Here is a 15,632-nt window from a genome sequence, read left to right as displayed (position 1 = left end):
TGGAGGTCTTCAAAACCCGCCTGGATGCCACCCTGTGCCACATGCTCTAGGTGTGCCTGCTTGAGCAGGAAGGTTGGACTAGATGATCTGTAGAGGTCCCTTCCAACCTTAAATAAATATTCTGTGAATCTGTGAATATTCTGTGAGGGAAGGTGATGCTCCAGTATTTGAGCTCAGACCAAGTATGAAGAAAAGCCCACCCTTTCTGGGTGAGGTTATGGTCCTCAAAGCTGGTGCAGAGCAGCACACGCTTCAGCAAGTGAAGTGATGAATTCTCCTTGCTCCCAGCTACAGCAGCCTCCCTTGGGCAATGCGGCACCACCACTGGRCATGGGGGGACTTTCTTTCCAAGCAAAAGAAGTATTTGTTTGTTTGCCCGGTCACCAAAGGGTTGGTCTTCCTCTTAATATTGCTGAAGACGATGGCTGCTCTGCCTCCCTGTGACCTTCAGAGTGTTGCTGCGGGTTCACTTTCACATCCTCTGTATTTGAAACACTTTAAATAATGTCATATATTTATATATATTTAAATTCCTAATAGAGAGCATTGACTGAAGATGATGAAGAGAAGCTGGGGTAGGGATTAAGCTCTTCAGCTGGGGCTGTTCCCCTGGACTATATCCATATATTGGAGAATGGATTTTGGGAGGTTGACCCAGGCCTCTTGCCCGAGCTCCTGGCCGCTTGCCCATGTGCTGTTCRTGCTGGCTGCACCCACAGGGTCTGGGGGATGGCACAAATGTGCCCAGGATCCTGCTCAGGATGCTTCTTTCCAGCCAGCTGTGCAGCGTGGGCTACCCGTGTAGTGAGGGCAGATGCTGCAGCTGGTCTGGAGACCATGTTTGGAGCCATGGGTCGTTGGTCTGGGGCATTTCAGTTCCCCTTCTCTGTAACGGTGCTAATATTGCCAATAACGTTTGCATCTTCCTGCCTGGGTGGCAGAGCCTCTTGCTCGGAGTGCAGGAAGTGCCTTGTCTGAGCACGGCCTCAGCTCCGTCCATCTGCGAGTGCATCACAAATAACATCCTCCATGGACCGAATTTGCTGCGGGTTTAGATCCTCACTTGCAGTGAGATGACCAGCAGGTTGGGGGGCAGTTGTGCACACCCCTCAGTRGCAGAACAAGGCCCTTTGAGGAAGSTGGCAGATGATGGAGCCTGGAACCTGCAGCCCTATGTAGGTGATCGTTCAGGAAGACCTTGGGAACCTGGAGCAGAGCTGGAGCCAACAGGCTGCCAGAGGCCCTTCAAATAAACCCCAATTTGTGTGGAAGCAATTAATGGGCGCAGGGGAAGATTGCTTCAGGAGGAGGCTCGCCAGGCAGGCAACAGGCCGTGCCTGCTGCTTAATGCCCGTCCAGGGAGCTCGGAGGCAAAGCCAAGCTTTTCCGAGGCGCTGCAGAGCTGCACGGTCGCTAACCAGCACCGGCCGGCAGCCGGGCAGAGGGGCTGCCACCATCAGAGACGAAACAGGCAAAATAGTTCAGATTTGAACATATTTAGGCACAGATGTATATTAAATGCCACCACAGGTCAAAGGCCAGCTGAGGTCTTGGGCAAGACAGCCCTGGGCTCGGCTTTAGCCTGTCCGTCCTGCCTCACGCATCTTCACCTCTTAGGAGACCAACTGCCTCGTGTGAAAGACTAAGACATGTGGGCAGAACAGCACTAATGACTACTACGTGCCACATATAAAATATAAACAATAATGACTACTCTGTGCAATATATAAAATATAAACCAATACACAAATATAAAGCTTTGCTTCAGGATTTAGAACAAGGCAGACCTGAGCTCTGGACTTGCCCTTCAGCCTTGTGGAAAAGGGCATGGCCATCTCTGAGCTTCTCCATCCATAAACTGGGGCTAGTGGTGTTATTCCTTTAACTGCTTCATAGATGTGCTGTAACATCATGCATTTTGAAACCCTGAAGCTAAATTTTTCCCTGGTACATTGCACTGGGGTTGTTTAGAGTTTAAAGGAAGAAAGAGCAAGGAAGGCAGCATTTTGTGCCCCAAAGAGGCTTCGGAGAAACACCATTTACTTTGCTACAACCAATGTGCTTGCTGTGTGGTTTCCGTTGTTTAGTTAAATGATAAGAATGATAATATGATTAAAAAAACTGTTCTGGAGCATTGAGTCTGTCAGAGATGTGAGAGCAAAAGTGCCCCAATTGTGATCACGTCCAGCAAAACGCCAGTCCCTCAGTTTTTGCCTCTGCCATTACCTGAGCTTGCACCAGTCTGATCGGGACACCAGTCCTGCAGTGCAGCCCCTAAAATTGTGTTTTCAGGTTCTTATGTTTCTTTTGTTTTCATTCCTTCAGTGCAGATAGTGTACATTTTCTGCACCTTAAGTTCCTTTTCCCACTGTACTGTGAATCCAGAGCTGCAGGCCCCATTCCTGGAAGCTCTTGTTACTTAGTGATCCGATGACCGTGGAAGACATCCCTTTTGCTGACCTAAAATGTCTTTGGTCTCTCTCTTCAGGATATGATTTAAACCCGTGAGCGTTCATACTTCACCGCTGTGTTCTTCCCTTGCCCTCAAGGTGCTTTCCCAGAACGTTACCTCAAGTGCCTTTGTAATTAATTAATTGATTAATTAATTAAYAACATTTTCTCCCTTCTGCCAGCACTTTAGGACTGGGGCTCTTCGCTAGTGAAGGGAGTGTGAGGATTGGGAGGTGACCAGGAAATTTTCACCAAGGAAATTCAAGAGCTTTTGAAGCATCGTGTTAGAGGTGATTCCGCAAGGTTGGTGCTGGAGGCTTGAGGTTGGAAATGGCGCCTCTGCTTTTGGAAAGCTCTAGAACCTCCCATTTGGGGGAAAGTAGTTCAGCAAGGAAACCTTGCCACTACTTGTGGCACCTCTGCTTTTCACTCTACATAGGAAAATGCACCCAAATTTGGTCAAAAGAGAAACCACCTTAGCAGCAGTGTATKCTAACACATTATATCACAGAGGATGGCTGAGATTGGAAGGGCCCTCTAGAGATCATCTACCCCAACCCCCTGTTCCAGCAGGGACACCCAGAGCACGGCGCACAGGGCGGCATCCAGGTGGGTTTGGAGACCTCCAGAGAAAGAGACTCCACAGCCTCCCTGGGCAGCCTGTTCCAGGGCTCTGGCACCCTCACAGGGAAGAAGTTCTTCTTCCCTCACATGGAGATGAAACTGCCTGTGTTTCAACTTACACCCATGGCCCCTTGTCCTGTCACTGGCCACCACTGTGAAGAGTTTGGCCCCTTCCTCCCCACATTCTTCCCTCAGGTATTTGTACATGTTGATCAGATCTCCCCTCAGTGCTCATCACAAGGTAACCTGGGGATGCTTCAGGGCAGCCTTGGGCACCACCACCGTGTCCCACGGTCCTCCCAAGCCAGCAGGAGCGTGGGTAGATGAGCCATGACCTGCGTCGAGCAGGAGGCCTCACACCAATCATGGTGCTCACAGCACCCAGTCAGAGTGATCCTCAGGCAARCATCACTTGGGCCCCCTCAACCTAGCTATCACCTTGAACCTCGTCAGGTGGTCGCTGCAGTTGTCATTACCACATAATGGGGATGAAAATCAAGTATTTCTAGTCCTCTTGAGCCTACCTTGAACTACACAGCAAAGAATCGCCAAGGTCCAGTTGCAAAGAAATGCTAAAAAGAACAAGGGTGGACTTCAATCTTCTTACCTTCAATATGGGTTTGGTAGAGTGATAAAAGCAGAACAGCCTCAAATGTGGGGTGACTGAGCCTTAAATGATGTGTTCTTTTGGGCACTGGGCAAGAACACTTGGGATTTGCTTCATAAAATGCCTGTATGAATTGCAACCCTGCTGGTTTGTATCTGATGGAAAAGCTGGAAAATGCCCAACACAGAAAAATAACCCTGTGGTGCTTGACCTCAACCGTGCTTTCGAATCAGTAGAACCTCAAAGTTTCTTTGGTTCAGCTTCCCATCTGTAAGATGGAGACACTATTGAAACACCCTGTGACAAGTTAGGATGGGAACTGACTGTTCATATCGGCAGGGTGATGAGAAGCAGCAGSATGAGCTGTAGAAAAACCTAAAAAATAATAATAAAAAATCATCAGAACCTGAATAACTGTGCAGCAAGAAGCCAGCAGCTGCTCACTTACTGAACAGCATCCATCGCCTCATCTTAAGAACAAGGCAGGAAAAGATATGGTGTATATACTGTATATACACTGTATATAGTGAAAACCATCCTCTTGTCAGGACACAAGTGGAGCAAATGAAGCAGGAAGAGGCCACTGGATTTGAGCAGTTCTTGGCTTCCAAGAGGTGGACTTTTCTAAAGACTGTAAAGGCGATGCACACCTTTTGTGCAAAAATGCAAAACTTATTTTTGTTTTTTACATATGCATTAACTACATTTATTCTGATTAAATAAATTTGAGGGACTAGTTAAGCTAAAAGCATCGTGAAAGACAGCCATCAAAACCCGAGCATCGGTAAACGCTGCTCCTAAAAYGGAGCGTGGGGTGTGAGTTAATCTGGGGAGCTGCTGAGCGTGCCACCAAGGAAGGAGATCTCCAGTGAGCTCCTCATTTCTGGGGCTTGGCTGGCAGGAGGACACTGTGCTCAAAAATAAAGAGTGGAGAACATGCCTGGGGCTGGCCCTGGATGAGACAAACTCATGGATGACAAAAAAACACTTTTCAGCAGGAGGCAATGTAACCTCAGCTCCAAATAGCTCCCTAATCACAGCTGAGTACAGGCACTGTTGTGATTGTGCTTCCCTCACAGCTTTTACAGTAGGTGCTGGCAAAGCCCGGGTCATTCTTTTGCAAACAAGTTTCTTCAGGGGACAGATTCAACATTATTTTCTATGCAATAACAACCTCTGGGGCTACTGCTGTTTCACTTGTACTGCAGCAAACCAGAAGAGTCCCAGCCATAATCCCACTGTGTGTGGTGTGGTATAAGCACAGAAAACCCAGGTGCGTCTTGTTCTTCTGAAAATTTCCACCGGGATCCCCCGGAAAGCTGCTAGTCAAGCAAAGTAGGTCAGCGCTCCAGACGTGCATACATACGCGCACACGGAACAAGACGAGCTGCAAACGGGAATATTAAGCTGCCAAGCACTTGTTAAAAACTGTGCATGAGGGCAATTAAACGATTATCATCTTTTCATGTTTGCAAGGCAGGCAGAAGCGCCAATTAGTCCCCGTTACAACCCTCCAGGCCTGGAGATGCCATCAGAGCCTTTTTCTTTGTGCCACGTGGTTCTTTCACCTACTGATGTGACAAACTGCATGGGGACGTGAGCGCAGAGCAGCTCCTTGTATGGAGGATGAGGTTGAATGAGGTGCCTGGAAGCACCGAACACGACCCTCTCGCCCTGCTGGTCCTGCRGGAGCGGAGATCTTGTGGAGAGCCCATGGATGTGCGGGAAGAGGGTCTCCCATTCTCAGCCACTGTCTAACCGGTAGGATGGGAGCCACCTGCTAACCTGAGGGGGGAAAAAACTCAATAGTTCACCAAGTTCATTTTAATCCTGGTAGTGTTTGCCAAGCTGATTACTGCAAAAACAGCTGAAGCCCTAAGAGCAGCCAGAAAGACCCTGAGTTCCTGTACACAATGCACAACTGGTGGGGGCTCTCTGYTATGAATTAAAACCAAAGCAAAAACAAACACAAGACGAGAAAAAAGGTTACCAAAACGTTTAGCCTTTGTTTTATTGAGTTACAACAAATGAGCAACAAGTTAGAAAAGTTGGATTTATTCAAACTCCCTAGCATTATATTTGTGCAGTGTACTGAAAGATGGGTCAGTTTTCCAAACACGGCTACTYGGCGCAGCGCGTCCCGCAGCTCTCGCATGCGCTCCGCAGACACAAACTCCTCTCTTCTTCCTCACACACGCACACACAGACACCCCCACACAGAAAATCAGCATTATCTGAAAAAAAAAGTGCACTCAGGAATCTAGAATCGATTTAAAAATTTAGTGGTGAGGGTTAATCAGGAATTTCTGTTGTGCGCTACCTAAAGCTGGAGGGCAGCCCTCGGGTTGTATTGTCCGTCTTTGTACCCACCAAAGAAACACCAAGTWTGGATATGAAGCATCTTAATTTCCTCACTGCAGCCCCTCTGGAGGTCGTACTGCATGTTTATACAAAAAGTGCTAAAAAAAAAAAGGCATTTTAGCAAGACCTTCAGAGAACCATGGCCTGTGCTGGTTTGTGAAAAGTGAAGTACAGGAGCTGGAAAAGCCTTGCTTCATAGGAGCACAGAAAAGCAGAGATTTAAATACTGCAACCAGTAGCAGATGGCCATAAAACAAAACAAAACAAAAGCCTTGAAACATCCCTTACCCCCAGCTAAGCCAAAGGAGCCCCTTGGCTGGGGTGGGAACCTGGGACCAGGCGCTGAGCTGCACCCAAGGGATTCCAAGTGGTTCCTGAAAGCACTTCCAAAAAAAGCCTTCTCTCCCCTGCCCTCCCCACAAAAGACACCTCCCTCCCCGCCCCCCAGACCAACCCCACATTTCTGCAATGGCAGGATAGGCAAGAATAACTTGCACCGATTAAAAAGTTAACAGAATTTCCATGTTATACAAATCTGTTCCAGTATCGGAAGAGGCTGGGCAGGAAAGTGGGTGGGAGAGGAGGCAAAGGAGAGATCTATATACAGGGATCCTTTCTTTTTCTCTCTCTCTCTCTCTCTCTCTCTCTGTTTTGATGCAGTAGTAGGACTTTGGCACTAGGCACTCTCCTGTGATGATGCTCCACCAGTGGATCTCTCGCCGTGCCTCTGCAAGCGCACCCGGACACTTGGACTTGCAACACACTCACTCAGCCCAGGCAGGAAAAGAGACTTTTTCCTTTTATTTCCAAACGGCGTTGAAAACCCCTTCGTTGTCAGGACAGCGCAGCTGAGCAGAACCCCTGCAAACATCAAAAACAGAAACACTGGCTTTAAAGGAACAACATGGAACAACTATTCGAGCTGCTCACTGACAGGGCTTCTCTGCACATGTGGTAGCCCTTAGTTTCTATTAACCATAGTCTCTGCTGGTTCGTTGTTACCCTATAAATTGCACAGAGCTGCATGGTTGTTCAAAGACAGGTTTGTGCACAAGGMAACAGCTAGAAACTGTTACTTTAGAAAAGGAATGGATAGTGCTAAAGGTGGGAAAACTGGAAGACTATAGTCTTTTTTTTTTCTCCCCATAAATCCTCTATATAATTTTTTATCTGGTTTTAAAATGTAATTACACAAGGCTCAAGAAAATGGAAAGAAGTCACCMGCTGGCATCTGCACAGGGCAGCTCAGGGGCTCTCCAGCGATTCCTGCACCCAAGCAAAGGCTACACAGGGAACCAGTGACTTAAAAAATGACTTTCACGTCACTCTCCTGCCTACACGTGCCCCTGGTTCTCCCAAGGCTGATGGAAACCTGGGATAACTGGGCTCTAGGGATGAAACCCCGAACCACGAGAGGAAAAAGGGCTGGGGCAGCGAGGGAGGGAAAGCCCAGGGTTGKTATAGCCTGCATCAACTTTGGACGCTGAGGAAGGTGCAAGGTCCCACGAGAAGCTGAGCGATCTCTGTCCGGAAACAATGTGGTGGGAGCAGGAGGCACCAGGAGGGCCCAGACAACCCCCAATGCCCGGTACGACACTTACATAAGCAGCAAGGAGTCACTTGGGGGGAACTTTAACACAGCTCCCAGATCTGTTTTTGTTTTTCCTTTATTGCTATTTTACTGTTATTTTTCCYTATGGCAGCCCTCGGAGCAGCGAGCCGGGCTGTGCGCGGCTTCGGAGGCACCAGGGCCCCGGCCCTCACCGCGAGCTGGGCCCAAGAGGGAAGGTCAGGGAGCMGGCCCTAAAACCGACAGCTTCTGTGGACTGGGAGGAACATTCCTGAGAAAAAGAAAGTGCTCTGCTCTGGAGAAAGCCCTGGGGGAGGCAGGGCTATGAAGAAAGGCAGCAGGAGGTGCCATACCCTGCGGCCTGCSCCGGCCTCCCTGCTCCCCTGCCGAGCTGCAGTTGCTGATCTTGGGTTTTTTGACCATTTTTTTTTGCCTGTGACGCTTGTACAAACRGTGACAACAGGCCTGATTCTGGCCTGGGCTGGGGAAGGCAGGACTGTCACTGTGCTGGCAAYGGATCTACCTCTGGTGTGAGTGCACAGAGCCTTTTAAGCAGTAACTTCAAGGCAGCTGAAGGGAGTCAGCCCCAGGTTGAAGAGCCTGGTACCTTAGGGAAGAAGATCCTGCAGCCTCCCTCTTTAAGGAACACCATCCTATTCTGAGCAAGTAATCTGAGTTTGCCAATAACTTCAAACAGGTAGAAGCAGATTTTAACAGTTGCTTTTATTAACCTGTGGATGATATTTAATAGYGTTGAGTAAATCCTGCTCTTGCGGAGGTTGGGCAGCAGTAAAGGTCCCCTGGCCTCAGAAGTGGCAGAATCTGGTGAATACACCTCAGTTCTGAAACATCTCCCTTCCTAAGGCATCGTGTCCATCAAGGCCTTAACAAACTATTACCCAGGAAGTTCAGAAACTTCTAGAGCTACATGCCTGGGTTCCGAGTACTTCTGGAGCACTCCAGGTTTCCCAGAAGTTGCACGTGAACYCAGCCCATAACAGACCAAGGTTGGAAAGAGAACAACATTCACGGTAAAGCCCATATATCACACTAAAAAGTGTAACATGASTATCAAAGGGCTACGTTTGATGCCTGTTTGACATCAAGTAGAGCAAGGAAAGCCTCACATAATGACTAGAGCTGAGCGGAAGGGGAGATGAGGAAGACTCCCCTTAGCTCTTCAGCACTGGGCAGTCATAGTTGAARTCAGGACAGCAATGTGGACCCTCCAAGGTACAGAGAGGTCCAGTATTAGAAAAATCACTTTTATATGAGAATATATTAAGTGTCAAGTCAGCACAGACAAGCTATCTTTCAAGTGCCTGTGTTCTTGAGGCCTAGCGGAGGGCAGAGTGACACCCAGCCTCAAGCCAGTCACCTGTGTCAGGCAAGTCTTGCTCCAGTGTGTCTCTCTCAGGAGGTGTATTTTATTATCAACCACTTGAAAGCTCCCTAGCAAAAAGATCAAGTGGTGAAAGTTTAACTGAGATCAAAGCTTTCATTGGAATTCCCCTCTGATGGTGCTCAACCCCCTGCACAGCAGTGGAGCTTTATGGATGGTTCCTGTGTCTGGGAGGGCTCAAGTCAGAGGTTTCTGACCACASTGCGTCCCACACTGCTCACAGACACTAAAGATGCAGCCACTGAAGCCATGCTGCTGGAAGAGGGCTGCAGCAGAGCTTAGTTTCATGACACAAAGTGTTTGCCAAAACATAACGCTTTACTAAAGTAATCCCATGCTCTCCTAGCCTCCTACCCTCACTCTCAMTCCTACCCCTGGCATGCTGCCTTTCCTCCATTACAGTGGCACAAAAATTCATACCTGGAACAAGGAACCGATCTGGCATAACACACTGAGGGGAAAAGATTCCTATTCTACACTCATTATATATGAGTGTATATATGAGTATATTTTTATATATGTATATTTGTATATTTTCTCATTTGTCTTTAAATGACAGACCCATTCCCAGCTCTGATTTTATACCTACCTTCAGAAACTACAGAAACTGTAGTGGCACCCAAAGAGAACCATGTGCTGCAGAGGCCAGAAGCAGCTAGTCCTCACTGCCCTTCCCAAGCYCTCCTCTCCTTCCTTCAACATCAGTGCAGGCCCCTCAGCTAACACACCTGCTCCTTGCAGCCTTGCTCCTTTGCAAGCAGGATGCAGAATGATGTGTTGTAATGCAGCTTTAAAACATTCTGCAGTACAGACGTTGTGATACAGACGTTGTGACATTCCTCAAAATTAAAGTCTATACAAGTTGTAGCTCAAAAATAAAATCACTCGAGTGCTTCTCTTTCAAACTTGGAGCAAATGTTCAGGAGGCTTTTGGATAAGTGGTTCACAAGGAGAAAGTGGAGAGCTCTGAACTAGCCTGTGTGGCTTGCAAGGAAAAGCTGCTCGGGCACATTTAACAGTTCAACTCAAGCATTGCAAAGCTGCAATAACAAAAGCCTTTAGGGGCAAAAACTTTTGTCAGCCCTAGCTTTATTTTTTTGTGTGAAAAAATATCAGAGAACTGAGATTTGTATCAGAGATATTTGTATCAGAAAATCAGTTTGTATCAGACAACTATTAGTTATTTCTAAAATAAATGTTCTGTGTGCTTGTTAATGCATTGTGGGGCATTTGCTGTTGGATAGTTTCTAGCTTGAGCAGACTCCAGTCAGGGAGAGAATCAGATCTCGACTACATTAAACATAAAATATTGAAGGCTCCAAGTGGAGGAAAAAAAAAAAAAACCCCACAAACAAAAAACTGATGGTGCTTGCTCTGAATTTATACCTGCCTAATTACAAACAGGCTTCAGGTCTCCAAATTAACCCCCTTCAGAAAAGCTCTGGAGTCTGTTTTTAAATTCAGGCTCAAGTGAAGAGCTGCTAAAACACCGCAGGGCTTCGTCTGGGGCATTTCCTAAACCTCCATCATGAGCAAGCAGAACAAAGCAAGGCTGGAGAGCTTCTCACCTGCAGGAAGAAGAGAGCACATTTGCATGAGCCCCTGCAGTTCCCCACAACGTTTTTGTTTTGCCTTGCAACAGCATCCAGGAACATCTTTGCCCTGGGCCCTTTCCCCAGCAACCTTTTTATCTGAGAACTCAGGATGCTGCAAAGGCTCAACCTAGGGTGCAAAAGTAGCTAGAGCTCTTCACGGGAGATCAATGATCTGCTATCAAGATGGACATTAGTAACTAGGGTTACCTACTATTTCTTTGCATAGCTCTACTGGTATATTTTGCATCAAGCCCTGCAGAGGTTGCACAGGTCATTTAAAGGCAGAAACCTCAGAATTAACTGAGGTTCTGCCCTACTGAGAGCTCAGCTCAGGAGGAGATGAGAATCAAACCAAACACTGCTAACTGCTCCCTGCTGAGTGGCTACTGAAATGTGCAGCCGGGATGGGTGTCCCCTGGGTTCAAGCACCCGGCAGGCCCGTGCTCGGGGCAGGGATGCACTCTGCGACTGACCCCGCAAAGGGGCTGCTGGGCCCTGCAAGCACAAGGAGACTGAGGCTGCCTCGGAGCAGCAGGGCAGCGTTACCTGTCTACACGTGGGAATTGTCTCCAGACACACTTTCAGAATCACAGTCTGCCAGCTCCGCCTGGCCCGCGGGCGCAGCTTGGCTCCAGCTGTTGGCACAGTCCGATGCAGCCTCATCCTCGCCCACCGTCACCTCCACCCAGCTGGCACCCGCCGCCTCCTCGTTCTCCTCGCTGCCGGGGCCCTCGTGGCTGTTGCACTCCAGCCTCTCCGTCCCCTCCGCTTGGTTRCCCAGCAAAGAGTCTTTCAGTGGTTCACAGTCTCTTTTTGACCTCACAACTACTTTTCCCCCATTCTCCTCGTTCAGTTTTTTATGCTCCTGGTAAGGCTGCCGCGGCACCTCGCTGCCATTCTTTGGGCTCTCCGTGCGTTTTGGTCCCTTTTTCTGGTTTTGCTCGTTGTGCCCCTCAGCCACGTGCTGCTGTTGATACTGATCAATCCATTTCAGTGACCCCGTTCTTAGCGACGACCGGTTCTCCTTGAACCAGCGAACAATTTCAGTTCTCGTGAGCCCTGTCTGAGCTGCTAACTGGTCATACTCCTGCGGGGACGGCCACTGGGTTCTTGCAAACGTGCTTTTCAGTAAATGAACCTGCTCTTGGGTTTTCTTATTCAACACTGCAGAGGACCCGGATAAAGAGCCAGGTAGCTGGGAGCTGGTCAGCAGTTCTGTCTGGCTTATTGCACCATTGTGGGTTCCTTGATCTTTTGTTTTTCTGTATGATCCCATCGARTCCAAGACTGCTTGCTCCATGCTGTCCCTTATCTTCCTCCGCTCCGAGAACCATGAATCAATCTCCCTCCTACTCAGTTTAGTCTCCACTCGAAGCCTGTCCAATTCTCCTTGGGTTGGAAAAGAACATCTTAGGAAACTCTCTTCAAGGGCTCTAAGCTGCTCTTGGGTTTTCTCTTTGAATCTCTGAGGTGTAAACTCTGCATAAGGGTGGAATGAACGGCCATACCGCCCCGTTGCGGTTATTAATTGATCTTTTGCTAACGAGTCACTCACTTGCACAATGCCCCGCTGACTCCTGTACCGGTGGTCACTGAACCACTTCTTGATCTCACTCCTGGACAGACCCGTCATCTCTATCAGCCGGTAGATTTCGGCATCGTCGGGGAACTGGCTTGCYGTGAAACTGGCCTTCAGTTCCGCTATCTGCTCCTTGGTCTTCTTCCGCTCGCTTGCCGGAGGCAGCGGCGCGGYGCTCAGCTTGGCGGGAAGCTCCGGCACCGGAACAATGTGGGGACGCTTGGCCTCCGGGAGATTTGATAGGGTCTGTATCGTTCTCTTCTGCCCCTGGTTAGGGGCAACAGCGAGAGTTATTGGCGAACAGGAAACCGCTGAGCCATTTGACACGGGAGTCAAGACCAGACCAGTTTGGCCCAGTATCTGACATGGCAGAGCCGTCTGGATGATGGGCTGGGGAATTTTTGCAGTTGTCAAAGGAGCTGGTAGGACAGTGATGGTTTGGGGGACTGCCTGGATGGTACCATTAAACATCTTCTTTCTCGCCTCCTCCACTTCCTCTGGAGACCAACTTATACCGTGTTTCAAGCGCTGAGTAGCGAACCAGATTCGGATTTGCTCCTCGGGGTGCTTTGAGGCCGCTGTCAACCACGACAACTCTGCTTGTGTTGGGTAAGGGAATTTGTTAAAGGAGTTGATCATGGTTGCATTAGTGTCCAGTGCAGAGTTATATTTGGTACTGTTCAGAGGTACTGGCACCTTGGGGAGAAGGTTAATATTTGGTGGCAGCTGTACAGAGGGCATAACATGAGCTAASACATCGTGGAGAAGGTCCCCATTTATGCAAGCGATAGCTTCAGTGGCTTCAGTTATGATGCGGGGCAGAGTCCCATCCACGTGATTGTCCRCAAGTCCCTCTTCTGGCTTCTTGGGGCCTTTCTTGGTTTCCACTTTAGGCTTTCCCAGTTTCATCAGTGGGGTTTTGCCTGCACTAAGCCCCCCGCGAAGCGGGTCGTCGCACTCTGCACCCTCCAGCCCACCGCTAGCGACAGTGACGCTGTTCGTGGTGGTCTCAATGGACTGCTCTAACACAGTCTGATTATTGCGTTTGATTAATTTCAACTTAAAATTATTCTCTCCTGGGTGGTGTTTTGCGTTGTGATCAGATAGGGAATCGTATTTTTTGGTTGTAAAGTTACATTCAGCACAAACATACAGAGGGTTGAGAATGACGTTGGGATGCTGAGTGTCAACGTGCTCTGTAAATTCGTTTAAGTTCTGTGTAGAGTAGGGGCAGTATTTGCATTCATAGCCACCCTGGGGTTTCTTGGATTGGTTCTCGGGTGGGGGCTTGGCCTCAACCACTTCACAGTCTTTCACGGAGCCTTCTGCAGCCCAGCTTTTCTTAGTGTCCTGCTGCTGTGGGGCGACAGCCCCCTTTTCCTTAGGGGTTTCTGCACCCTCAGCTGCATCCTGCTCCACCACTTCCGAAGTCCGCACCATACACGGAGTTGTCGACTTTCTTTTGCTCGCCATGGCAGCCTTTGCAGGGAGCTACTGTCCCAAAAGGGGCCCTTCTGCCAAGGACAGCAGGAAAGCTGGAAGTTCTCACCAACAACTCCAACCTCCTGGGATTATCTTAGTGTACTTTGTTTAACAGAGCATTTCTGTGCCCGCMGTGGCCATCAGCTTCAACAGCAAACCCAGCGGCTGCATGACACCTGCAAAACAAAGCACAGGGCGTTAGGCTCTCCTCTGTAAAGCACATTTCTTGAGCTGTGGCTCTGCTCAACAGGTGCTTTTGCAGCACCACTCTGTATGCTCAACTTCCCCCCACCCATAATCACAGAATCCCAGAATCCTGGAGGTTGGAAGGGATTAATGAGCTTAAGAAGGAAAATTCTGCCCACAAAGGATAAAAACAGTGGACAACTTGCTGTTTCCTAAAAGCACCACTTTTCACTGAATACTGGTGAAAATAGCTGGCAGTAGCCTCCAGGCCCCTTTTAAATGGGTCCCCTTTCTGTGTCCTGCCGAAACTCTCATCAAGTCCTGTCCTGTGCACTTGACTTCCTACAGAATTTGAACAAACAAAAGCTATAACACCACCACACAATCAATTTTAAAGTGTGATTCACATGTTGAAGCAGCATTGGAGGCTCCCAAATCTAAGCATTTGCTTTGGAGAGAGAAAGATAGCATGTTTTAAAGACCACTTCAAATGCCAGTCAGCACAAACCCAGAAACTACATAARTTATGATTCAGTCGTGCTCACTGGACATTTCAGATCATTTCACTCATTTCCCCATCAAAATTGTCTGCTAGGTGCTSGGGTCATGTAGGAGCTTCAACCAGTGCAGAACGAAGCTACCCAGCTGGGGGAGCGAGACATCCTGCAGAGCGCCCAGCACAGCTGCCTTTAGCAAGCTACTTTCCCCAGAAGTGCTGATTTTAACCCATAAATCAAGCTCTCAGCACCACAGCAGCAGGGAGGACTTGGCTCCCTATGAAAGCAGCTGTCCGAAGCCAGTTGATCCGATGCATTCCCTGCAGTAGAGATGCTCACTGAAGGGCTCAGGACACACCAGCTGCCGGGAGGTCAGTCCCTCCAGCCTGGGTTCATGGCACAGCTACTGCAGCACCGACCCGAGCGGGCACCAGCTGCTTCCCAACGTTGGCCGGAACCTGGAGTCTCCCAAGGCTGCAGCCCAAAAGTGCCAAGTGCTGCAAAACCAGTAAGTGCTGCAGCTCTGGAAATGCAGCTCCCCTCAGCTGGGGAGCATGGAGCCTGGCAGGGCGCCGAGGGGAGGAAGGGGGCAGGCCCCGGGCTTCAACTGCAGGAGGATGGAAAGGGGAAGTGGGTGCAGGAAGGGCAAGGCCTCGTTCCTGAAGGCCCTTCAGTTGTCTATCTGAATTAGAGATCCTGCAGCTGACTGAACACAGATTTCCTCACTGCCGAGTCTGGAAGTGAGGAGCTGCATCCAGCTAGAACACATTTCTGCTGCTCTGCCTGTCATGGGTGAGCCCATCCCTGTATATCCCAAAAAACAGACCAATGCACTCRCAGGACAACCAGCTTCAGCTGGGAATTAGAGCCGGGATGCCAGCTTCCAGCTCCAAACACACACCCTAACACAGCCTGTTGTGGGACGATCACATCCCTGCCAGCACAGGTCACCTCCACGAGCTCTGGGCATCCCTGGGGGCGAGTTGGAGCTGCAGCTCCTGGGAAGCTGGAGGAAAGGAGCTGGGGGAGTGCAGGCAGCTCCTGCCTGTCCTCCCGAGCGAGGGGCACGCTTGGGTCCACGCTGGCTTGGAATTGGAATTTTCTACTGTAATAAGCAAGGGGAAGAAACTGAGCCTGCTTTTCTATGGATTTGTGCTACTTGACCTTTAAACTGGATTACACKGAATATTCTCTGTTATTTCCACATAAATTCCCCTCTATCCCCCTGGTCAAACCTGCTCAAGAGGTGGCAGAAGGGAACAGCAGTAGACGCACCAC

The 15,632-nt window shown here is 49.2% G+C and overlaps 1 protein-coding gene across 2 annotated transcripts in view; it reads right to left on the bottom strand.

Annotated features, from left to right (window-relative positions):
• Positions 1–6,767: 6,767 nt before the first annotated feature.
• The window catches only part of ZHX2 (zinc fingers and homeoboxes 2), a 33,571-nt gene continuing 24,706 nt past the window's right edge, over positions 6,768–15,632 (bottom strand). The window contains exons 2-3 of one of the 2 annotated variants that reach the window (XM_026039494.1): positions 11,157–13,847; positions 6,768–6,904 (exon numbers count right to left, since the gene is read on the bottom strand). In XM_026039494.1, coding sequence (XP_025895279.1) covers positions 11,161–13,662 — 2,502 coding nt within the window. In that variant the 5' untranslated portion in view covers positions 13,663–13,847 and the 3' untranslated portion in view covers positions 6,768–6,904; positions 11,157–11,160. Of the gene's footprint in view, positions 6,905–8,514; positions 10,584–11,156; positions 13,848–15,632 lie in introns of those variants that run through there. The other variant, XM_026039495.1, reaches the window with a different exon arrangement.

This window comes from Nothoprocta perdicaria, unplaced genomic scaffold (assembly GCF_003342845.1).
Source record: "Nothoprocta perdicaria isolate Ctin4 unplaced genomic scaffold, notPer1 scaffold_230, whole genome shotgun sequence".
Lineage (NCBI taxonomy): Eukaryota > Metazoa > Chordata > Aves > Tinamiformes > Tinamidae > Nothoprocta > Nothoprocta perdicaria.
The sequence above is the reverse complement of the archived record's forward strand: the minus strand, read 5'-3'. Positions and strand labels throughout refer to the sequence as shown.